The 26104-nt window shown below is 40.1% G+C and overlaps 2 protein-coding genes across 3 annotated transcripts in view; one reads left to right on the top strand and one right to left on the bottom strand.

Annotated features, from left to right (window-relative positions):
- LOC130868443 (protein LLP homolog) overlaps positions 1 to 15949 on the bottom strand; it is an 80320-nt gene extending 64371 nt beyond the window's left edge. Inside the window, exon 1 of the mRNA XM_057760670.1 lies at positions 15927 to 15949. Coding sequence (XP_057616653.1) covers positions 15927 to 15949 — 23 coding nt within the window. The remainder of the gene's footprint in view (positions 1 to 15926) is intronic.
- Positions 10204 to 21121, top strand: Asb12 (ankyrin repeat and SOCS box containing 12). Of its 2 annotated transcripts, none has more exons than XM_057760346.1 (3): positions 10204 to 10324; positions 19594 to 20443; positions 20874 to 21121. In XM_057760346.1, exons 2-3 carry the CDS (start codon positions 19648 to 19650, stop codon positions 21002 to 21004), a joined length of 927 nt encoding a protein of 308 aa, XP_057616329.1. In that variant the 5' UTR covers positions 10204 to 10324; positions 19594 to 19647; the 3' UTR covers positions 21005 to 21121. The 2 variants fall into 2 exon arrangements, with proteins under 2 accessions (XP_057616329.1, XP_057616330.1); XM_057760347.1 differs by lacking the exon at positions 10204 to 10324 and adding an exon at positions 19080 to 19210.
- The last annotated feature ends 4983 nt before the right edge of the window (positions 21122 to 26104 follow it).

Genomic DNA, 26104 nt, shown 5'->3' with positions numbered 1-26104 from the left:
TTAATGTTCATGTGCAGAAACTGTTCTTCACTGAAACACAGTCCATGCTCATTCTAGAATTTCCTTTTACTTACTGATTTCCTTAATACTGTGAGACATAATAGCATTAGTAAATAAATTTCCTATCCATGTGAGATTGTTTTCCCCTGGGTGGTGGTAGGGAGTGCTAAGTGATGTCTATTCAGTACTCATAAGGTTCTTCTGACAAACCAAAGTCCCATTTCATCAGAGTTTGTCCCAGGGAACCACTGAATTTATTGGGCTTACTTATAAAGAACTGGTAAGTGGTTACTGATGGGAGTGTTGGTGACATAGAAGCAGTCACACTGAAGACTCTTCACCTTGTATGTATAATGGCTTTCCTTTAGCAACATAGGTAGCAAGCACCCCATTTCTCTAGCCTTACATAGTCTATCACCCTAGATCCTCCATAAAACCTTGGAGCCTCATGTAATTATAGCCTAATTGTATGAAACTGGCTGGGGTGACCCTCTCTATTTCATCTTTCTGCAAAGGAGTATAACATTTAGCAAGTCTAGCTGTGGTCATTTTAGGGTCACAGCTGTTTAACTTAGAAGAAAGAACACGTCTTAGTCACTGTTCTATTGCTGTGAAGACACCATGATCAGGCAATTATTATGAAAAAAGCATTTAATTGGGGCTTGCTTACAGCTTCATATATTTAGTCCATTACCATTTTGGTGCAGAGCACAGCAGCATGTAGGTAGGAGCTGGAGCAGTAGCTGATAGCGACATCTTGACCCACAGGCAGAGAGAGAGAGAGATAAAAGAGAGACTGGGCCTGGCTGGCATGGGCTTTTGAACTTCAAAGCCTACCTCCAGCAAGATTACACCTACTCCAACAAGGCCACATCTTCTATTCCTTATAATCCTTCTAAATAGTTCTACACTATAATGACCAAGCATTCAAATATATGAACCTATGGGGCCATTCTTATTCAAACCCCCGTAGGACAGAAGCCCTGCATTCTACGTGGTTTTCTTTTAACTTCATGAGTAAGACAAAGCAAGGTGAGAAGCACCTGTTATCAAATAAATAGAACTTCATTTTTAGCACTGCATAAGGCTTAAGATCCTGCTGTTGGCTGTGGCACAAACCAAAGTAACTTCTCTCATGTAGAAGGGAGTGTCCCAACAGTGCATCCTAAGCAGTAGCTTGAACAAGTGATAGCTAATAAGAAAGTACCAAGACCTAGACCTAACATAAGATCTGAAAATTTTGGTCAGATTGAAGAGGATAGAAAGTTACATATTGTTCCAAGAAAGGGAAAAATTCCCCTGCCTTAGGGTCTCTCTGATGTCATATAAGTTTGTATTTTAAGGTATTTGTATCTGCAAGTTGCACACACTGGTCCAGTTTCAAGTATGTGTGGGTCTATGTTGCCCCATTAAGCAGTTTGTAACACATTGTTCACAAACCCCATTTAAATGCTCGGTCTTATGAAAGAGCCAGAGTTCATGCTGGCAACACAGACCAGGAAGCTGGCATTTTGAAACTGTGTGTTTTGTTTGTCTGTTTGTTTTCTTTTGCTACTACCACTGAATCAGGAAGATTTCTCTTTATTATTATTATTATTATTATTACAAATTTTCACCTCCTCCCCTCCTTTCATTTCCCTTCCCTTCCCCATATTCCCCTTCTCCCTCCCTCTCCAGTCCAAAGAGCAGTCAGGGTTCCCTGCCCTGTGGGAAGTCCAAGGTGCTCCCCTCTCCATCCAGGTGTCGGAAGGTGAGCATCCAAACAGACTAGGTTCCCACAAAGCCAGTGCATGCAGTAGAATCAAAACCCAGTGCCATTGTCCTTGGCTTCTCAGTTAGCCCTCCTTGTCAGCCATGTTCAGAGAGTTCGGTTTGATCACATGCTCCATCAGTCCCAGTCCAGCTGGTCTTGGTGAGCTCCCATTAGATCAGCCCCACCATCTCAGTGGGTGGGTGCACCCCTCACGGTCCTGTCTTCCTTGCTCATGTTCTCCCTCCTTCTGCTCCTCATTGGGACTTTGGGAGCTCAGTCCAGTGCTCCAATGTGAGTTTCTGTCTCTATCTCCATCCATCGCCAGATGATGGTTCTATGGTGATATGCAAGATATTCATCAGTGTGGCTATAGGATAGAGCCAGTTCAGGCGCTCTCTCCTCAGCTGCTCAAGGAACAAGCTGGGGACATCTCTTTGGAATCCTGGGAACCCCTCTAGAGTCCAGTCTCTTGCCAAGCATAAAATGGCTTCCTTAATTAAGATATATACTTCCCTGCTCCCATATCCACTCTTCCTCCACCCCAACAGTCCATTTCCCCAAAGCTCTCCCCATCCTCCCCTTCTGACTTCTCTCTCCCCATCTCCCCTTACCCCCACCCAAACCCCACCCTCAAGCTCTCAATTTTTGCCTGGCAGTCTTGTCTACTTCCAATATCCAGGAGGATAACTACATGTTTTTCTTTGGGTTCACCTTCCTATTTTGCTTCTCTAAGATTATGAAGTATAGGCTCAATGTCCTTTATTTATGGCTAGAATCCACTAATGAGTGAGTACATACCATATTCATCTTTTTGGGTCTGGGTTACCTCACTCAGGATAGTGTTTTCTATTTCCATCCATTTGCATGCAAAATTCAAGATGTCATTGTTTTGTTTTGTTTTGTTTTGATTGTTTTGTTTTTTCCACTGAGTAGTACTCTAATATGTATATATTCCACACTTTCTTTATCCATTCTTCCATTGAGGGTCATCTAGGTTGTTTCCACATTCTGGCTATTACAAACAATGCTGCTAGGAACATAGTTGAACAAATGCTTTTGTAGTATGATAGGGCATCTCTTGGGTGTATTCCCAGGAGTGGTATTGCTGGATCCTGGGGTAGGTTGATCCCGAATTTCCTGAGAAACCGCCATACTGATTTCCAAAGTGGTTGCACAAGTTTGCATACCCACCAGCAATGGATGAGTGTTCCCCTTACTCCACATCCTCTCCAGCAAATGCTATCATTGGTGTTTTTGATTTTAGCCATTCTGACAGGTGTGAGATGGTTTCTCAAAGTTGTTTTGATTTGCATTTCCCTGATCGCTAAGGAGGTTGAGCATGACCTTAAGTGTCTTTTGGCCATTTGAACTTCTTCAGTTGAGAATTCTCTGTTCAGTTCAGTACCCCATTTTTTAATTGAGTTAATTAGCATTTTAAAGTCTAGTTTCTTGAGTTCTTTATATATTTTGGAGATCAGACCTTTGTCTGTTGCGGGGTTGGTGAAGGTCTTCTTCCAATCAGTAGGCTGCCTTTTTGTCTTAATGACAGTGTCCTTTGCTTTACAGAAGCTTCTCAGTTTTAGGAGGTCCCATTTATTCAATGTTGCCCTTATTGTCTGTGCTGCTGGGGTTATATGTAGGAAGTGGTCTCCTGTACCCATACGTTGTAGACTACTTCCAACTTTCTCTTCTATCAGGTTCAGTATGTTCAGATTGATATTGAGGTCTTTAATCCATTTTGACTTGAGTTTTGTGCATGGTGATAGTTATGGATCTATTTTCATTCTTCTACAGGTTGACATCCAGTTCTGCCAGCACCATTTGTTGAAGATGCTTTCTTTCTTCCATTGTATACTTTTAGCTTCTTTGTCGAAAATCAGATGTTCATACGTTTGTGGATTAATATCTGGGCATTGAAGAAAGAAATTGAAGAGGACGCCAGAAAATGGAAAGACCTCCCATGCTCTTGGATGGGTAGGATCAACATAGTAAAAATGGCAGTTCTACTAAAGGCAATCTATAAACTCAACACAGTCCCCATTAAAATCCCAACAAAATTCTTCACAGACCTTGAGAGAACAATAACCAACTTTATATGGAAAAAACAATAAAACCCAGGATAGCCAAAACAATCTTATACAATAAAGGAACTTCTGGAGACATTACCTTTCCTGACTTCAAACTCTATTACAGAGCTACAGTAATGAAAACAGCTTGGTACTGGCATAAAAACAGAGAAGGAAGACATCTCTTAAGGGAGCTGTGGCATACTGTCAGCAAACAGAGTCCATCTGGAAAAAAATGCGGCTAAACTTAGTTTTTGTGTGTGTGTCTAGAATTCCTTCCAAGCTTTCTAAGGTTTTATGTGGATATAGTCAACCACGTTGATGCGCCAATTTGTAGTTTCAACAGTGTTCAGTGGGGTAGGGAAGTTTTAGAGTGCTGCCGTTTGGTTAATGCCATGTTCTTGCATTAATAAAAATGATGTTGACGTCACATGACATTTATCCTTTTTATGGTGTTATTAGCCAAGATGATAGTAAGCCATATGGTTGCTTTCTGCTCATAGTGAGCTCAGCTCCATGATAAAGTGAGTGCATTCTCCTTCAGAGTACAAGCCCCTGTGGGATTCACCATCTCACAACTTAGATGTGGACCATTATATCCTTTCCTTTTAAAGATAGCTTAGATTAGTATGAGTATACCAAGTGACAGTGTCTATGGCCTAGGCTGGTAGAATCAAAATAGCAAAATAAACAGAGGAAGGAATTCCACGGTCTTAGCTCAAGGAAGCAGAGTCTAAATGTAGTTGGTAGAATAGCTAGTAACAATGTGAGGTTCCTCTCAGATAGCTTCTAAAGAGGAAGACAGAGAAAATTTAAGTGTTATTTACTTTTAGTTTAAAACAGTAGTGAGCCTGCCTCTCTCTCGGGGTTGCAAAAGAGACAAGAGAAGGGTGGGAGATACAGGTACCTTAAAGATCCAAAGATTAGTCTGTCTCTAGGTGGACAGTAACTTTCCAAACTCCCTAAGGAATGTCCCTTCTTCTGTCATTTGGATCAGGTTCCAGCCTGGGCAGTGTGAGGTAACATCACTGTGGAATCAGGCCTTAGGTTACCAGTGTACTTTTAGTTTCTAGTCACAGATCTCTAGTCACCAAACGATTCAAACTGCTTCTTACAATATACAGGTATCAGTGTTAGAAGGGGGAGTATCTAGGGAGACCTTTCTTATTCAGAGAAGGAAGGACTTAGGTGGTTCCTCAGGAGGGAAAGGATCCCAGATCTCAACTGTACCTTTGTGTCAATGAAAAAGAGACCCATGGGACAGCAGTTCAGACCTGAGGCATATAGGGTGAGCTTCAGGGATTGAGGAAGAGAAGAGGGAAGTGGTGGGTGGATTGTAAAAATGGGGTATTGGGGAAGAGAATGTGTGTGTAGAGAAGCAGAGTGGGGGGAAAGTTTGATGAGGGAGAGCACCCACTGGCCAGACCAAAATGTGTGAGAGAATTCTGGGAACTGGGTTTAGAAGTTCAGTATATAAAAATGGCAGAACAAAGGGAATGACAAGAGTAGAGATAGAACTCGCTCTATTCACCTGGCAATAAGGCTGCTGGCAATCATGGTCCCAGATGGGGCTCACCTTCGGGTTGTATAGCAGTCACAATTCAGCCATAGTGAGCTTGGAGAGTGGAGTGCCTCTGGCAAGGTTCAGGAAAGATGAGAAATGGCGAGTGGGAAACGGCTCCTGGCAAAGGAAGTGGCCTGGTCAGGCTGGATCCACCAGGTTTTTGCACCAAATGTAAAAAATGAATCAGTGGAGGAAAATAACAGAATAGACTTAGTTCAGCCTCGAAACAAGGGCAGACTTTATTTTCCTGAGAGGTTGATGCCTTCAAGGGCTCAGGAAAATGCACTTTGCAGGACCGGAGCATCAGTTTTTGTAGTGGATAGTAAGGAGGAAGGAGGACCTGGCTTCAGCACAGAAAATTCCTCTTTAAAAATGTGAACTATAGAATGGTTCATAAGGCAGGTTGCCTATAACTGAATTTCTTGGTTCCAGGGAATGTGATAGGGTTTGAATACTTTCCAGGATTTTTTCAAGTCTTAGGCCTGTTTTATGGCCCTGGTTTGGAGGTGGGAGATTTCTTTTAGTAACATTTGATACTTAAGGTCGTATTATCTAAAGGGGGTAGAAGGATGTAAATGGATGTTATGGTTCTATACTCTAAAGAGTAATAAAGCATTAATACTAACTGGCTGTGATTAGTCACATGTCATTCCAAGTACAGGCATGCTTTAATATTGTTTGCAATCTCTAAAAAAATGATGCAAGGACATAATACTAAAAATACAATATCAGGTAATGTGCATGGAGACCGAATGAGAAACAATATAATTCATATCTAGATGAAAATACATATACCACAAGAGAATATCAGAGACTATTAACACAAAAGTTTACCAGATGTTGAATATAAGTAACTCATTTGACATTCAACAACATAGATAGATCGGCAATAAAGTATACTAGAAAGCCAGATTTGGTGGCACATGTAATTCCAGCACTCAGTATGTAGAGACAGAAGAATCACCATAACTTTTGTGCCAGTCTGCTTTATATAGAAAGTTACAGACCAACTATGGCTAAAAGTGAAATCCTGGCTCAAATAAATAAATTAAATTTAAAAAACAAATGATAGTTCAATGCTAGGGTTGGCTACAAAATAAGATCTGATGTGTGTCAAAAAAAATAGAGGGATGTATTGGTGAACTTTTGTAACCAGCACACTAGAGGTCTAGTCAGGACAATGACAAATGAAACATAGTACTAAAAAACTAGCCAAAGAAAGAGAGAGACACTATAACCCAAAATGAGAACAGATCCAACAACTGAAACTCAAAATACATGGAACAAACCTTAATAGAAATTAAATGAGAAATAAACAAAAATATAATTATAGTTGAGGTCTTTAACATCCATGCATCTTTCAGAAACTGATAAAAAGTAATGGAAAATAAGAATATAGGAATGGAAAAACCCTCCAGCCAACAAAATCTGTTATATATCTCCAACAACAGGAGAATACACGTTTTCAAGCTGTGATTTAATATGCCAAAGTAAACCACATCCTTCTCCCTAAAACTTGCCTCAACAACTTTAAAGGAATGGTAATCATATGGAGTGGACATTCCGACCACAATGTCGTAAAACAAGGAATTTATAGCAGGAAGATAAGAGCAAAATCTCTAGGCAGTTCGTTATCAAAACATTTCTATATAATCTATGAGACCTCAAAGGAAATGTAAAACATAAAAGGCTTTCCTGTTTGTGAGTTAGGATGGGAAAGTCCTGGAAATTGTCATCCCAACTCATGTGAGAAGAAAAGGGGTAAACAAACAAAATTAACAATTTTCTTAAATATATTAAAGAGCTGAGTTTGACATTAAACTTGGCTTGTGTCACATTTCTGTGCCCCAACCCAAGTTTGATTATGCATCCTCAATAAGTCAATTAAAATAATCACATTAATAGTGGAAAGCAAAAAAAAAAAAAGGAGTTTTATTTACTGTGGCCACACTGGGAAGAGTGACAAAGAGATCCATTGATTTTCTCAAGTCCACCTTGAGGTCCTGAAATGAGATTAAAATTGAAATAGAGGGCCACAGACATCCACATCTGAGCTGTTCTGGAATGACTCTGTCCACCTCTGAACCATCACTGCCTGGGCTTTGTTCTCATCCTGTCAAGTGGTCTGACAAGTTGTTAGATCTGCATGAAATCTCTTCTTGTGAGATACATTTGCCATCTGTTTGGTGCCTTTTCCTTCTACCAACATGAGGTTCCTAGGGCAATTCCTATTTCTTTGGGTTCCATTGTTTGAAGAGTCTGATGGTCAGATGGAGAAACAAAACTAACTCTGGAATATCTTCATTTTTGATAGGTCAGTAACAGAACCATGGAACAAAACACTGTCTTTTAATTTGCAGGGATAGACACAAGATATAAAGGAACAATCTACCAAAGCCCAAATCTATTAGTAGAATTCTTAAAAAATAACAAGTACAACAGGAGAAAATTTTGATCTTTAATTGAAGAATTGCTGGAGCCTTGGTATAGACAAATTTGGGAGTTACAAGAAATACGTTGAGACTTATTGTACTATATGTGAGTATAGCTGATGATAACAGTGTATTCTTTTTGCACACTATTTTGTGTCTTTTATTAATAACAGGCTTGTACTTTATTCATGTCTCTCACTCCTCTGCTATCTTATTCCTTTACTACTTCTTGTTACCTTCCCATCAAATATCGTGCCCTTCTCCTATCCTATCATATAGGTGTACATGCATAATTGTTAATCGAGTATGAGAAATCTTTTTCCCCCCATTACTCTCTTTTGGTCCACTGTACTGACACCCTGTACTCCACCTTTACATTCTCATCTCTACTTACACACACACACACACACACACACACACACTTTTAAAACTAGGTCTTACATATTTAAAATATGATAGTTGTCTTTCTGAATCTGGCTTATTTATTTTGCCTAATTCCATGATCTCCAGTTTTTTTTCCATTTTCCTGAAAAATATATCATTTTGAACCTCTTTAACTTAATGAAACTCTGTTGTGTTTGTGCCACATTTTCTTTAGCCATTAGTCTGTTGATAAGCCTAAAGACTAGTTTCCTGTCATGTTATTGTGAACAGTGTGGCAGTAATGGTATGCTAGCTTAGAATTTGAGTATAATACCCAAGAGTATCATAACCTGGTCATATGGTGGTTCTGCTTTTAGTGCTTCATTTCAGCTCCCATTCCCACCACTAGTGTATGGAAATCACCTTTCCCCACATCTTCACCAGCATTCATTATGATTTGTATTCTTGTTGGTCCTTACGACTGACATAAGATGGAATTTCAAAATAATTTTAATTTACATTTCCTTTAAAGTCTCTCATTCATTCTCTGCCCCCACCCCGCTCTCTCTCTTTCTCTCTGTGTGTGTCCCAATCCCTGGAATTTCATTAGGGTTGCTTACTAAAGAACATGAGTAAGAGTGTGTTTACAGGAACGTGGGAACCTTACTACTCAAAGAAAATGTCTTTCCCTTGCCTAGCAACCATTAACGATGTGCAAATCCACCCATAAGCTCCTTCTGCTTTGAGACAGGCTCTTGATGGAGACCAGTGTTGTGCATGTAATCACAGCTGCTGTGAAGTTTGGGGCACTCCATCCAACTCTGTGCCATGTCCGTTAGTCCGAGTTCTTCACCATTCTCCCTTCTTCCTCTGGCTCTTACATTCTTTCCAACCTTTCTTTCGAAACATTCCCTAAGCATTGGAAGGCGGGTATTGATGCTTCATTTGGGGACCAGCTTCAACAATCACTTATTCTTAGCTCTTTGACCTATTGAGTTTGTGCAGTTCCTTATGGCTGCTGCAAAAAGAAGCTACTCTGTGAACAGATCACTGTGGCACAAATCTATAGGCAGGAACACTTATTTAGAAGACAATGTGACAGACATATCATGTCCATTTATAAAACAGCAGAAGCTTTCCCACTATTTGTTATGAATTTCTTAGCCTCAGGCTTTTGACCAGGTTTATAGTACCTTATATGAATTCCCATTCAAGCAATGGGCCTCAAATCCAAACAGAAAGGCCCATTATTATCCTAGAGGGAGGTAGGATGCTGGCTCCACACTTACTTGTAATGTCTAAAATCGATGATATAGTTATTTATAAAATTAGTTTTGTACCATTTCAATCATTTAAAGGTAATCCGAGAAAGAAAAGGATATACTTAAGAACTGTGATTTTGACTAAGTTCCTAATGCTGCCTACATTAATCTGGAGGCATTGCCTCTGAGTAAGAAGATAGCACCTTCAGACTGATGAGCAGTTGAGGAGGGTCCTTTATGAGACAGCAAGATTTGCTTAAGCTTTAGAGATGACAGAGAGCTCATTCAAGTACGAAGTTTTCCCCTACATATCCTCCACTTGAGTCAATAGAGGTTGGGGTGACACATTGTAGAGCCCCAAAGAAAGGAAAATAGAGTTTCATTGGGGGAGAAGTAAGTAAAAAGGTTACAGTTCAGAGGAAGGTGACCTAGTTAGGTGAAGCCAGCATTTCTCCGGCCCCTTTGTGACACACTGGAATGTCTACTGCTCAACACCCTTATCTTGGTGCCCTAGTGAGCACTGTGACAGAGTATGTGAGGACATACTGAGAGCATGTTTCAGCCATACCAGATTCCTATCTGTCAAACAGCCCTTCTAGGACTTCCCCATGGCAGTCCCCCTCCCCTTGCTGGGATCACTCCCAGAATGTCACTGGTAAGATAACACAGCCAAGGGAGGGAGAAGGAGGGCGGACTAAAAATAGGCACCTAGAATAAATCAGCCCAGGGAGCAATGCCTAGTCTTTCCACTGGGAATCGAGGGGCCAAACAGCTCCAGCCTGGGTGGTAGTGGCTCTCTGAAGACAGTCAACTAGGACCTTGGTGTGTCACAGAGGGGCTAGGACTGCAACTTCCCATTCCGTGCAAGCACGAGCTCAAGTCCTGTGAGTATCTGGAACCTAACTTTCTGTCCTATCCCGGAGGCATAAGTCCTGCTCTTCTTGTTGGGGTCAGCATCTGGGAGCGCTTAGAAAGTAGAAGGGGAAGACCCTTTAGAAGGGAGGAAGGATATCATGTCAGCTTCTTGCTTTGTCTGTCCCAAAGTGTGTCTGTGATTTTCTGTTACTTTGTTTTGTATTGTATGGGTCTCAGTTTTTTATTTTTTATTTCAAAAATGTTTTCTGTTTTATTTTGATGGTGGTGGTGGTTGTGGTGGTGATATTTGATACAGGATCTCGCTCTACCGCATGCATAGTCTGGCTTGAACATCTTCAAAGTGGAAATTCTGCCTCAGGCTCCCTAGTGCTAGGAAAAGAGGCATGGGCCACTATGTGTGGATACACTTACTTATTCAGGAATATATGTGATTATCTGCCACAGAGGTAAGGTTGAAAGTATGTTCATATGTCCCGACATGGCATTTGCATGACTGGGAGTTTGCAGTAGAGTGGTCTTAAGGCCATAAGGACAGAGTTTCTTAAAATGAAATAAAGATGGTGAAGCATAAAAGTAGTCTAATAATGTCTTAAGGGATGTTCTAGCTCCCATGAAGCCATCCACTCTCCCTATAAGAGTTCTTACTCTGGGTACATGGATTCTAAGAGAGTGTTAGAGAACATATAAAGAGTTTTAAAAACTTGGAAAAATAAGTAGTTGCCTGTTGTCTTTTTTGTTTGTTTGTTTTTTGTTTTTCGAGACAGGGTTTCTCTCTGGTTTGCCTGTTGTCTTTTAACCCCTAACCTCTAACTGAAATTCAGAACATTTTTCTAAGATAAAGGTAGGCAGTAAGTGGTGGTAGTGTTACAAGTTTATATGACTTGCTCACCAGAATAAATCACAAACATATCATATTACAGTGCGGCAGAGGTCCTGAAATTACATTGACCATCAACCACCACTTACAAATTATTAATAGATACTGTTATTTACTATAGCTCACAGTGTTAAAAATGATTTGATAGCCACATTTCAAGATAGTTGGTTCTTTGACCATGAACGTATTACTTTATATACTAAAAGCACAACAGAAAGGACCCACGGACTTTGACTTTACCATTATAGTGTCACAAAGGAAATGTTTTAAATAACTACACTCTGGAAATTAAAAAGAAACTCTTTGTTTTCAGTACACATATATATTAACTGTTTATTAATAATCTAGAGCAAGGTAAAGCTACATAATAGACTCCTGGATTTTCTTGTTCTTATCTAATTGAAGCACACTTTACTCAAGTGCAAGCAGACATGGCATCTTTCTCTCTCGGGCTCATTATAATATAAACTGTACGGTGAACTTATTGTGTGAGCTAGGTGAGAACCCAGCAGACCCAAGTCCCCAAAATGAAATCGAAAGAAGGGAATCTTCATAGACTGTCAGGAGAAGTGGTATGTCATGGGAAGGCTTATCCTCTTTGAGGAGTGGGTGGGGGGTGGGATGGGGGGAGTGTGAGGAGGGGAAGGAGTGGGAACTGGGACAGGTATGTAAAATGAGAAAAGATCATTTTTTAAAAGTAATAAAATAAAAGTTCCTGAAATTCAATATGATACTCAAAAGCTAAAAGCTGCAGGGTAACTCAACATGAAGCAAGAGAAAGGAATGCATCTATGCTTCATGTTACAGTCCAAGAAAGGGGGGTGAAAAGTAGAGAGATCTAGATTTTATTTCTAGTTCGGGTAGAATGCATCTGGCTGGTGTAAGGCACTTCACAAATGTATTAACTTCCAAGCTCTAGTTTCTACCATTTTTTAAATGAGGGTATTGTTTACGCCACTATGTGACATACCTTTGAAAAGTATAAGTTTGCAGATATTTTCTTGGTTCGTGATAACAAGATAATTCACAATAACAATGATATGGTATTATAAAAGTCCCCGGGATCCTCTAAGCTTTGAATCCCCCATCTCTAAGGAGAAAAAATTAACTTATCAATAAGATTCATTCTAGCTCCAAGTTTTTAAAATATTAAGTAGGGAACAGTAATCATAGAAAACCACAACATATGTACTGTAGTTGGTTTTCTAATTTATTCCCTAAAGTAGTCAATGAAAAAGATCTATTATGAAGAAATAGGAGTTATAGAAAGAAAATATTATAGGAGTAATTATTTCTCCCTTGAAGCATGAACTATCATTTGTGTCTATAGATGAGGAAACTTAACCACAAAGTAGAGAATAGTCCTAGAAATCAATAATCAAAGCCAGGTGTTGTAGTGTACTTCTTTAAACCCAGCATTGAGAAGGCAGAGACAGATGAATCTCTGTGGGTTCTAGGCTAGCCTGATCTATATAGCAGGTTCCAGGACAACCAGAGCGCCATAGAGCGACTTTGTCTCAAGAAAATTTTTAAAAAGGAAAGAAAAAAAGAAATCAGTAATTATCATAACTAAATCAAATTTAAATTAGTCTTCATTAGCATATAGTCATTGCATAGTGTTTGGTTTCATAAGGGCATTTTTGTCCAGACGTGTCCTGTCCTTTGACCATACGCACCCAATTGTCCTTCTCTTTCTTCACCCCTTACCACCCTCTTTCTCTATTCTACTTCCTTCTCCCAGAAAGTCCACTTCTACTCTGACTCACAGACTTAAATGATTTTAAGCATATATAAAATCTCTAGGATCCATAAGTGAGAAAAACATAGTTCTCTGAATCTGAGAATTTTACTTTGTAAAATATGATGTCATTTTATTGTAGGAGACATAATCTTGTTTTTCTTTATGGCTGAATAAAGCTCCATTTGTTTACACATACCAGTTTCCTTACTGTTTATCTATTGTTGGATACCTAAGTTGATTCCACAACTTGGCTATCATGAATAGTACTATTATTAACATGGACGTGTAAATAACTCTGGTATGTTCACTTAAAGTCTTTCATGTATGTACCCATGAGGAGTATTACTGGGTCATATAATAGTCCTACTTTACACTTCTTTTTACTCTAGATATGTATACCCTGTTAGGTGTATACCTAGCAAATATTTTCTCCCATTCTGTAAGTGGTGTCCTCATTCCATTAATAGTTTCTTTTACTGAGAAAAACTTTTAATTTGGTACAATTATATTTGCCAGTTCTTTGTAATTATTCCCTGTGCTATTGAAGTCCCTTTCAGAAAATCATTACCAATGCTGATCTCTTGAAGTGTTTGTCTTATTTTTCTTCTAGTTTTGAGAGTTTCAACTCTTACATTACTGTCTTTGATACATTTTAATTGATTTTTGTATAGGTGGAGTGATACAGATCTAGCTTCATTCTGCTACATGTGAATATCTAGTTTTACCATCACCAAATATTTAACGGGTTTTATTTTCTGTGGTTTAGGGTTTATAATAGCCTTGTTAAGAAGCAGATGGCTGTATCTGTATGGATTTCTTTCTAGGCCTTTTATTCTGTTGGTGTATGTGTCTGGTTTAGTGCTAGTACCCTGCAGTAATTGCTACTGTGGCTCTCTGGTATAATTCAAAATAATCCTTTGATACAGTAGTTTAACCAAGGATGACTTCAGCTATTTGGGGTCTATTGAGCTGCAGTATGAATTTTAGGATGATATTCTTTGTTTCTGTGAAGAACGTTGTTGGAATTTTGATTTGAATCTAATTAAATCAGCAGATTGTTTTTGGTAATAAGGCCATTTTCACAGTATTAATTCCTCCAATACCTGATAATTTGAGGTACTTCTGTTTTCTACTATCTTTGTCAGTTTCTTTGTTCAGTTATGTAAATTTTCACTAAAAATGACTTTTCTATCAAAAGTTTTTTCGAAGATATATCACTGACTTAGTTAGGGTTTCTATTGCTGTGAAGAGATGACATGACCACAGCAACTTTTTGAAAGGAAAATATTTAATTGGGGTGGTTTATAGTGTCAGAGGTTTAGCCCATTATCACTGTAGTGTAACACGGTGGCCTACAGGCAGACATGGTGCTGGAGAAGCATCTAAGAGTCCTACATCTTGACTCACCGGCAACAGGAAGTGGACTATGGCACTGGGCATGGCTTTAGCATATATGAGACCTCACAACCCACCTTCACAGTAATACACTTCATCCAGAAAGACCGTGCCTATTCCAACAAACCACATCTTTCAATAGTGCCACTCCCTTTGGGGGCCATTTTCTTTCAAACCACCATACCATTGAAGCCATTGTGAATAGAATAGTTTCATGGTTTCTTACTCAGCATGTTCATTATCAGTATATAGGAAAGTTCTTGAGTTTTATATGTCAATATTTTATCTTGCTATTACACTTAACATGTTTATCAATTTTGAGAGGGTTTCATTTTTTGTTAAAGCCTTAAGGGTTTCTTGTGTATAGCATCATATGGTCCGAAAACATGCAGTATGGGTAAGCTGACTTCTGCCTGTACAGGCAAGTTGATTTCTGCCCCCCTTTTTTGTGTTCCTTTTATTTCTTTGTCTTATTAAAACTTCAAGGATTGCATTTATTTTTCCCCGTTTTTAAAAATTCCTTTTATTTATTCTTTTTAAATATTTATTTATTTATTTTATTTTTTATTTTCTTTTTCCATTCAAATATTTACACTTCCTTCCCTCCTCCCAATCCCCTCCCGCTCCCCCACACCCCCTCCTCCCTCTCCCTCCCTGCTTGAGAGAGGGCAGGGAACCCTGCCCTGTGGGAAGTCCAATGCCCTCCCCCCTACATCCAGGCCTAGGGAGCTGTGCATCCATATAGACTAGTGTCCCAAAAAGTAAGAACATGCTATAAAAACAAGTCCCAGTGCCTTTATCAATGGCTTCTCAGTCAGCCTCCATTGCCAGCCACAATCTATTCTTTGTGTCTTTGACACAACTCCTTCCCCCAATAAAATAAAATAAAATTTAAGAGAAAACGAAAAAAATCTTGCTATGGAAGCTATAGAGTGACACAGTGAGTCACGCAGAAGACCCTTTTATCCATACACCTTTAGGTGCAAGTGTTCATTGCAAACAGTCATTGCTCTGTTTCCAGGCCTCTGGGTTCTTTTACACTATTGATGCTTGACCCTCACTGGGACTCATCTTGGATATCCTTTTGTTGCTATGTTGTGGAGATCCTGCAGCTTTGGATCTACAGGACTGGCCCATTCTCGTGATCCAGCAGATCATAGATGGGATGGATGTTGGGGCAGGCCAACTCGTAACCCTGTTTCTAGGTCTGGGTAGTTGCAGGGTTGGTCAGTCTCCCATCATGACCAACAGCTACCACCAGGCTGAGCTCTTCAGTACTGCTCCAGCTAGCTCATCCTTTGCAGTGATGAGCAAGGGGCAGGGCCAGTTCTCCTGCTTTCATACCCTGAGGTTGGCTCTCCCACACCTACACATTCAGGGCCAGCTAGCTCTACTGTGTTGCCCAGGTGAGATGCAGGGGCCACTCTGCTGAGTGCTGCAGCTGGTTAGGGCCAGGGACAGCTCTCTTGCTCTTACTACTTCAGGGTCAGCTCTCCCATCTGCCACACGCAGTGGGGGGCAGTATGGAGGACCATCTCTCCCGCACCCACATCACCATATGGCAGATGACGGCTGGGGCCAGATCTCTCATGCTTACCTTATAGGGACAGGTTCACCCATGCCCCACTTCCATCCCCATCAATAACGTCAGCTCTGCTGTGCTGCCCAGGTGAGGGTTTAATGCTCAAGCTTAGACTTCAAGGACTACATTTATTAAAAATAGAAAAAATCAACCCTTTATCTCTTTTCTGGTTTTAATGGAAATTTTTTGAATTTTTCCCTATTTAGTATACCATTTACTATAGGTTTGCCATGTATTCTTTATTTTGTTGAGTTATATTCTTTTTTCCCTGGTTTCTTCAGGGTATTTATCATAAAGGAATGTCAGACTTTGTTTCAAGTGTTTTTAGAAACTACTGATAAATGTTTTATTTCTTTTATGCCTCTGACATTCAATATTTCTATATTTTTCTAATCGCTGAGTCCACTCTTTACTATAATCCTTTTTTTGCATTTCCATGATTCTTGCCTCTTTTTTAAGTCAAGAATCAGATGTCTTCTTTCAAATTCCTAAAGACTTGGGAGAGTACTGTTTGTCCCTATTCTGCCATCTTCCAATTCAATCTGACCTATATGTCATTAAAATAATAAAAGTGGAACTTGATCTAATTAGCTATGGAGAGCCATGTTCAAGTACATTTCAAGCAATTATTCCAATTACTATCATTATCTTCTTCATAGTGATAAGGAAGTCCATATTGAGAAATTAAGAATGCCCTAGGCCACACAGTTACATGATTGAAAATCAACTCCAGACCTATGTTTTGCCCGTACCCCACATGGCCTCTTCATCTGCAATGGGGACAAAATAGATAGATCCCTATAGAACTTACAGTGCATTAGGATGTGAACATAAATTATAAAGGAATTAACTCCAAAGACATGTAGTGGCAGAAGAGAAGGAAGATATACATGGAGAGATATCATTTTTATCCCTTATCACTGTATTTCAGAGTATAATTAGAAAAAGGTGAAATGAGGCTAGAGAAGTTAACAAAGGTATATGACATATAAAGCATTTCATGTGTAACTTGAACAAAATCAAATGCATTGTTTGGGACAGGAGGCACAACCACTAAAGAGGCTGAGGCATGAGGATTGCAAGTTTAATGCCAACCCCGCCTCAAAATGAAAACATAAAAAGAATGCTGGGGATGTAGCTCAGGGACAGTGCAAGAGCATGCGTAAAGCTCTGTAATCAATCCCCATTACTGAAAATAAGAAAATAAAGCAAAGAAAAGAGAACTTAGTAACTGATTTAGACTAGATCACACACATACAAAAAAAATTAGAATAGATCGCACTTGTATTTTTATATCATTTTAATCACAATAAAGGAAAGATATTGAAAAGGGAAACTATAGTTAGGAGATTACTGTAATGGTTGAAGCAAAAAGACAACAGAAGCCTAGATAAAATATTAGAATGGGTATGAAATTCTGGAAAAGTCTCTAGGTTAAAAAATCCACCAGACTTGATGGGATTGAATGGAAGTGGTAAGAGTAAGGAACTAAGATATGTCTTGGAGATTTAGTTTGACAGATGATAATGAACTGGTATCTAGATTAAGTCTCATGATAGTAATGATCCCAGCATGATACTGTTGACTTGGAAGTGAATATATGCCAGGAACTAAAAAGAGACCCGAGGGTGGGACAATGCTGTAATAACCTAGGATCACTAGCATAAAGGTGAGGGCTAAAGCTAAGCTCTGGGACTGAGATGAAGAGGATGGAAGAAAAAAACAGGGAAGTATAAATATTCCAGTGAAGAACTGTGAGGAGAAAAATCAGGGATTATGCTTCTTAAAAAGTCGATAAGGGTTTGTGAAATGGAACATTCAGTTAGGACAGATACTTCAGAAAGTTTACAAAGTGAGCAGAGGGTGGTAAAGTGCCTGACTAGCATACACGAAGCCCTGGGTTCAATCCTAATACCACAAGAAAAAAGAAAGACAAGAAGAGAGGAAAGAGAAAAAGGTTTTCAAAACAGCCAATAGGTTCAGTCACAACGATTATACTTTTGAAAGTTGTCTTAGATTAAGGGTGGATAGAGTCACACTGCATAGAGTAGAGAAATAAATAGGCAGGTGTGTGAATAATATGTATCTGTTTGGTAAAGAAGAGTGATTGAGAAAGGGGTTTCATTTACCAAGTTAGTTGAGGGAGAGCAGCTAGTGTAAAGAGGTTGAAAGTGTAAAATAGCTCATCTATGAAGCTTTTGTGTAGAGGTAGTTATCTTTATCCTAGAAGCCCCACAAAGCATGAACTATTATTTCTGTCTTGTAGATAAAGAAAATCACACACAAAAAAGAGACTTGCCCAAGGTACCTTGTTAGGATCTTGGAGAGCTGAGATATAAACCTAAGTCTGTCTGATTCCCCAAATTCTACTTATATTGCACCCTAAGAATGAATAAATAGTAGGACCATCTGCAAAGCTGATGCTGGCAGGTGAGGACAGAGTGACCTCACTCACCTACCTCATAATATTCTTTAAAAAGGTATTTATTTACCTGAGGCTGCTATCAAACAAAGGGGTGGGCTAGATAGTGAATTATGGAGCTGTGAGGCCCTGAGACCTAGGCTGAAGAATATGGGAAAGCAGGGAGACCTGAGCTCTGAAAACCCTACAGCTCACCCTGACACCATTACAACTAAAGGGAGAACCTAAGGAGGGACTGGCGCAGTCAGGTTTTAAGCTAGGTCCATAGATAATCCACAGGTGATTTATTAAGGCCTAAAGATTATTGAGGGGAAAAGAGTTGAGGTTTGAGTCAAAGCCCTAGACTGCATTTGACAGAAAATGGGAGAAGACTTCAGTCAAAAGATGGCAACGCAAAAGGTTCTAAGTGTCAGCGATCAAAGGTTTGGAGTAGTCCTGAGGGAGAAGCTATTCATCACCATAGAGAACTTGCTCTGTAAACCTGCTGTTTCTGTCATCTAGTGCCTTCATTTTGATTATTTTCTTTGTGGTGCCACTTCTTCATTTAAACAGCCAATACCCTTAGCATCTATTTCTTAGGTACCTTTCTTCTGAGATTCATGGGGTCTTAGTCTGAGAGGAGGGTACAGAAAGCTCAGGAGAGGGATATTGATGTGGTCATGGGTGAGGGCATGTGAAGAAGTTGAAACTCAATTAAAATGCCAACAGGTGGAGTTGAGAGCTTACCCCCTGAGACCGTGATTGGAGTACCCATGGACAAGAGTTTGATGCCATGAATTCTCACTCTATTGAGCTGCTTACTGCCACACCTAAGCTAATTCATTAATGTCACATTCTCAACTGAGGAAGATACAGCTCCCACGTCTCTAGCCGCGAGGTATGGCCTATCAGCAATAGGGAACTACCACATGGATGGAGGGCCCTTGCCTTCACTTTATTCACTAATGGCACACAGACAAGTACAAATGTGTCTGTTTGGAGATGAGTTCTAATTATGACCTTCTTGAAATCTCCAAAAACTCAGGGAAAATTTCCAAGAAGTAGGAGTTTCAAGGGCAGGCAGAAGAGTGTATGTTAAGTCACCAAGCTGTGAAATGATCTGGCTATTTTGACAGCCATCTTGAGTCCTAAAATTGAAACTGAGAAACAGGACACCCATGGATGAGTATCCTTATGGCGAAGGTCAGAGAGTAAACATAGAATCTGGCATTCCCGATTTTTGATAGGGATGTTTTTTTGTTTTTGTTTTGTTACCCATAGATCTAGAATTGTGGCTTACCCACAATGAGAACAGTCCTATTCCAATAAACCAGAATGAGTCTCATGGACATCGCCAAGATCTTCTCTCTTCTGCAGCCTGAAAAGGAGGAGGAGGACACTGATACGGGAGAGAAACAAGCTCTCAATCAAGCTGTGTATGACAATGACTCCTGTACCCTGGACCACCTTCTACAGCAGGAGCGCTATAAACGGTTCATCAATAGCAGGAGTGGCTGGGGAATACCTGGAACACCCTTACGCTTGGCAGCTTCTTATGGCCACTTGAACTGTGTGAAGGTCCTCCTGGAACATGGTGCTGATGTAGATAGCTTGGATGTCAAAGCACAAACACCACTTTTCACCGCTGTTAGTCATGGTCATCTGGAATGTGTGCGCGTGCTTCTAGAAGCTGGCGCCTGTCCTAGTGGTAGCATCTACAACAATTGCTCTCCTGTTCTTACCGCCTCACGTGACGGTGCTGTTGCCATCTTACAGGAGCTCCTAGGGCACGGTGCAGAGGCCAATGTCAAAGCTAAATTACCAGTGTGGGCCTCAAACATAGCTTCATGTTCTGGTCCTCTCTATTTGGCTGCAGTCTATGGACATCTTGACTGTTTCCGCCTGCTTTTGCTCTATGGGGCAGATCCTGATTACAACTGCACTGACCAGAGTCTCTTAGGTCGTGTTCCACAGCCTCGCACACTTCTTGAAATATGCCTTCATCATAATTGTGATCCAGAGTACATTCAGCTTTTAATAGATTTTGGAGCTAACATCTACCTTCCATCTCTCCCCTTGGACCAGACCTCACAAAATGATAAAGGCATCAAGTTGCTGCTGCAAGCCCGAGGTGAGTGGTGATCTTGTATACCCCATAGCCTTCTTTGTTGTAGGTCTCAGGGTTCCAAATCATCATCTAAGTTCTTCCCTCTGGGTTGAACTAGAGACAGCTCCATCTTCGTTCTCCTAGGGTCCTGTGGAGGAAAGGTTAAAGATTTCACATGAGTAGAAGGGTCACTGAGCTGAGGTATATAGAAAGCATTTGTAGAATTTCTGCTCTTAGATCTGCCCATGACTGGTTGCTTTGATGCCCTGAGCGTCTCTTCTCTAGACCACTACTAGTGTTTCTCCATTGTTACCGTGCATTGGGGGATTGTTGGGACAATTCTTAGTAGGGAGAGGACATTCGGGCTGTAGTAGCCATGGCAGAGGAGATTTAGGCTTGGAAAGGAAAAGTACTCTGAGAATTGATGCTCATAATCTGTTTCTCATTGCCGTAGCCACCCCGCGGTCACTCCTGTCTCAGGCCCGTTTAGTTATCTGCAGAGCCCTGGTACAGGCCAAACAGCCACAAGCCATAGACCAACTGGATATACCCGCTGTGTTGATTAGCTACCTCAAACACCAGTGACAAGTTCTCAACCTTCCAAGGAACCCGTGATACCTCCAAAAGACACCTGGTAAACCAAGTAGCTTGAATATAACATGCCTTATGACTTCACTGATGTATTACCCTCCATAATAAAGTCCCCAGCAAAGGAATGGTGTCTGCTGTTTGTGTGGGAATGGGGGAGGGCCCCTGTGGAAAGGGTTTGTTCTGCCATAGGGAAGAATGGCCAGAAGTCTGGTCCTCAAAAGCACAGGACGAAGAGAGAAGAAACTGGCCCATTTTGGCACCTTCTCAACAAGACTCTTGGTAAGAGTTCGCTGACCTGGTATAAAGGCTTTGAAAAATCCAAGTATGTGGAAGAAGCCAAGTAAGCTTGGACTCCAAGCAGTTTTTCTAGTCTCTACTCTAGCACATGCTGACTATTCTCAGTCAATATCATTATTTCTATCTGAGCTAGGGGCTAGAAATGTATACCCATTTGAATAGAGCACAATCTTCTATGATATGCGAAACACAGATTCTCTGGTTGACGGGTAAAAAACACATGGACACTGGATATTTCAAAAGACTTGCAATTGAGACTATTATTGATATATACCAAATACCCCAAAATGAGCAGGGGTTGAAACAACCCCATTTTCTACATGAGGTTACAGAGATACTGGCAAAATTAAGAGTCTATGTTTTGGGTAAACCAAATCTCCAGACTACTCATACGTGTTCTTTTTCTAGTTGCCTGGGTTTGAGAAATAGTGCCTCAGTCCTTTTCTCTCCCCAGACCTCACTATTCCCTTCTAGTGAACAGTGCCTCGGTCCTTTTCTCTCTCCAGACCTCACTATTCCCTTCAAATGCCAATAACTCTTCCAAGACTCTTTTCCCTATGAGGTGTGACTAGTAAGTAGAAGCAGCATTATGAAATTCAATCTTCCCTTGGCCTTTTGTTTCTTGTTGTTACTGACCCTCAGTGAGATTCTAATACCCTCATTCCCTAAACTTTTAGCTGCCGCCAATGTTCAGGCAGGCAGAGTCGAAGGTACTTTAAACTTCAGGTGAGCTCTAGATCCGTCCCTCTTTTGGAAAAAAATATAACAAAGTACAGCTTCTAGCTTCTAGGCTTCTTGCTTGCTCCTTGCTCACCTGTCCAATGAGTAGATCTTCTTTATTCAGTATAAAAGCAGTGCATGATAGGGAAAGAGTAGTGTCTAGTAGAATGACCCCCTTCCAGTGCTCTGGCTTGTAGATAAGCTGCTTCAGAATTACCACTTACTCTGTTTTAGCATCCTTGACCTCACTTAAAAATGAGTCATTCTTTCTAATCAGAATTGCCCGCTTTTCCGGAAATTATATTCCTAGAAATTTATGGGTTGGCTCCACAGAATCTCCCTATTCTGGGCTAGCTATTGTATTTCAGAAATCATGTAACCCTAAGTTTCTTTCCTTTTGCCCCCACACTTGCATTCTTTCCTGTCAATTCACTTCTGTTTAGTTACATTTTCAACTTTAAGTTTATTTTTATCTACATGTAAAGCATTAAAATGTGCATGTATATAAAGTACTACATGATATTCCAATACATTTTATACATTGTCTAATGTTTAAGTCAGGTTACTAATATTATTTCCTTAAATATTTATAATTTTGTGGTAAAAATTCAGAGTTTTTCTAGCTTTTTGAAATGTCTATACAGTGTAGTGATACTATCTGCAGTCACTCTTATGTGAATTAACAAACCGGAAGTTTTTGGCCATTTTATAACTCATATCACCATTCTGCTTTTAACTTCTTGAAGTATTAACTTATTTTTATAATCCACATATGAGTTAGTTCATTGAGTACTTCTTTTTCAATGTCTGACTTATTTCCCTTAAAATAATAAGTACTGATTGTTACCAGGGACTGAGGGCATGTAGAGAAATGAAATAGGAAATTACTGATCAAAAGAATCTAATCTTCAGAAGACTGAGATCTGTTGTACACAGGGTACTATAGTCAACAATTATGCAGTATATTATTCAAAATGACTAAAAGTAAAATTTAAATATCAAACCATGAAATTATAGGTAAATAAAGATGATGGGTATGTTAATCAGCTTGATGTTATCATACTACATTTAATGAAAATATCACATTGTTCCTCATTTGTGTATAAAATCATGATTTTGGCCGGGCGGTGGTGGCGCACGCCTTTAATCCCAGCACTCGGGAGGCAGAGGCAGGCGGATCTCTGTGAGTTCGAGACCAGCCTGGTCTACAGAGCTAGTTCCAGGACAGGCTCCAAAGCCACAGAGAAACCCTGTCTCGAAAAAAAAAAAAAAATCATGATTTTGTTAAGTATATCTTCCAAAAGAAACCTAAGCAGTTATTTTCAAGCAAATGCTTCTTATATGCTGGAGAGTGTGCTCAAATAATCATTTTATGTAGAATAAGTCATTTGATTTAATAGTTTTACCATACTCATGGCCATTTTATAGATTAAAAAACTGAGATCCACTGTTGTTAAGTTAAAAAAAACAAAACAAGTAGTCACTCACACACCTACAGAATGGGATGAATGTCCCTACCTAGATAACATCCTACCTGGGCCTTTAGCAACTAGCCATTTACTAAACCAGCTGCATCTGACTCTGTGTAGTATTAGCAAGCTTTCTTTAACTTTACCCCACATGCTGCTTTCCTTCTTACCATCAGATTGGAACTTAAGTGTCTCCTACTTTCCAGAGCAGGTAGGTATGAAATCTTTACCTTTTCTTGTCAATATACTACTGAACCCTCCTATTCTTCTTATCTTAGTCTGCCCTAACCAAGACTAACTCACCTGTAGGTACTCTAGATTACACCTATCACCAGCCGCCACCCCACACCAGATTATCTTTTATTTTTCTTTTTAATTTTAAATACATGGATTTGATTTATTTGTTAAGTGTATGCTGTAGCACATATATGGAAACCAGAGGATAACTGTGTGGAGTCATATCACCTTCCACCTTTAAGTGGCTTCTGGGAATGGAATTCGGGTAGTCAGACTTAGTGGCAAGCATGATTACCCACTGAGCCAGATTCTTTGTCGTTTACTTAATTGATCTCTTTTCCTCAGTGTACAAACAAGCACTCCCTTCTAATATGTGAAAACCTACATGGCTCCTTAGGGCCCCCTCCAGTCACTACTCCTTGTAGCCAAATTTCTGTAACAAGGAAACCATTTTTATGATCCGTACTGGTTGATGTACATCCCACTTCTGCTTCCAGCCAGTATTGCCCACATCACCCGCGAATTTCTAGGTTCATACCCCAGGGCATATTTTCTGCATTTATCTCAGAGTCTTGTAGGATTTTTCTCTCACAACCTTCATCCAAGGTGCCATCGCAGTGTTCAGTTATTTCTGCTTTCAGAATACATGCAGAATCCAAAGCTTCTCGCACATTACTTCCTCTCACCTGGGTCATTAATAGAGCTAGTACTCTCTGCACCTGTTTCTATTCTCTTTTCTCCGTTATATTCATTACTATCTGGCGTAACTGTACATTTTACAGAAGCAGTTTGTCTAGTGTGTTAGTACTTTCATTATCATGATGGAAGGCAATGAAAAATGGCAATAAAAACAGATAAATAACATACATACATTATATGTTGGGCAGTAGTATTGCTAGGGATGGGGGAAAAGCTAACTAAGGTACTGGAAAGTGAAGGCAATGGAACAGGCAATTCATATATCAGGAGTCCAGGTAAGATCTCACTGTTAATCTTTGCGTTGTGACATTTGATCGCAAGCCTGAAGGAAGGAGGGCACAAAACTTGCCCATTATCAGATGTCAAACACTACAAAAAAAGGGAACAACAAGTTCTATGCTTGTGTTTCTATGCTGTCTCTCTTTTCCTCTCTTTCTTTCTCTCTTCCTCTCCCTCTCTCTTCTGTTTTATAGCATGGGGTTGGTTTTGTAGCTAAGGCAGACTCCTAACCTATGATCTTCCTGTCTTACTCTCTCTCTCCTGAGTGCTGGATTTATAAGTGTGTATCACCACACCTGATTCAAAGTTATGACCTTAACTTTGTTTGTTTGCAGTGCTTGGGATGGGAATTAGAAGCTTGCACAGGCTGCTAAAAATTCTCGAGCATTCAGCTACATTCCCAGCCTCTTACAGGAACACATTCTGACACATCAAGCTCAGAATGCCCCAGACACAAGCACTATATTTTCTTAATCTGTACCTATAGTCCCTGCATGGCAGCAACATCTGGCAGTTCCTTGCCCAAATTGGGAAGGGTAAAATATGGGTCCTCCTCTACTAGAATGACTGCCTGTAAGGAGAGCAGTTGTGTTCCGTTTCCCACGCTGGATGATGACGAGGCTACTCCAGTGACACAGAACTTGGCAGAGAGGAAGTATTCAGGGAGTGGAATCATCACAGTTTTCAGATGTCAGTGGTTTCCAATACAGGTGAAAGGAGCCACAGCTCCCTCCTGTAAACTCAGCAGGCTGAATAGTTTCCCCACTTCAGGGGGCCTCTACTAACGCCAGTACTTGATTTGTGCCTTCAACTATGCAAAGCATTTTGGGTCTAGCTACTATAATAAAACGGTTGAAATTTTATTAAAGAAACAGCAATAGAAGCTCAAGTCTCGTGATTAGGAGTAAAGGAAGCACTCAGAAGAAAGCAAGACAGACCCAACCTTGTATCGAAAGGAGACCACTAATAACGAAGTTACTGATATTAATAACAATCATACCAATAGATAACATTTATTTAGGTTTGTATATAACAGGCTGTAGTCACTATGTTTATTACAGCTCCATGACACGTGACTTAAGCACTATTATATTTCATGTGAAATGTTCCCCATAGTTGTGTGTTTAAACATTTGGTCCAAAGCTGATACCACTGCTTGAAAGTTGGAAAAAAAAAACAAACCTTTCCAAGCTGAGGAAGGGTAGCTGGAGGGGCAGGAATTGAGGCTTATGACTTGGCCCTGGTTCTGCCTTGAGGTCCCTGCTTTCAGGTAGGTATTATGGGATGAGCATCTGACTGCCACACCCTTTTGCCACCATGACACAAACTGGTCTTGCTACCATGCTAAAACTGAGAGCCAAATTATTTCCTACTTTAAGTTATTTCTTTGAGT

Source organism: Chionomys nivalis, chromosome X (genome assembly GCF_950005125.1).
Source record: "Chionomys nivalis chromosome X, mChiNiv1.1, whole genome shotgun sequence".
NCBI lineage: Eukaryota > Metazoa > Chordata > Mammalia > Rodentia > Cricetidae > Chionomys > Chionomys nivalis.
Note: the sequence above shows the minus strand (reverse complement) of the source record. Positions and strands in the feature narration are given on the sequence as shown.

Excerpts from the sequence above, each read along its gene's own strand:
- Asb12 (XM_057760346.1), top strand. The coding sequence starts at position 19,648 with ATGAGTCTCATGGACATCGCCAAGATCTTCTCTCTTCTGCAGCCTGAA. Across the intron at positions 20,444-20,873 it reads GTTGCTGCTGCAAGCCCGAG|CCACCCCGCGGTCACTCCTG; the intron begins GTGAGTGGTGAT and ends TCATTGCCGTAG.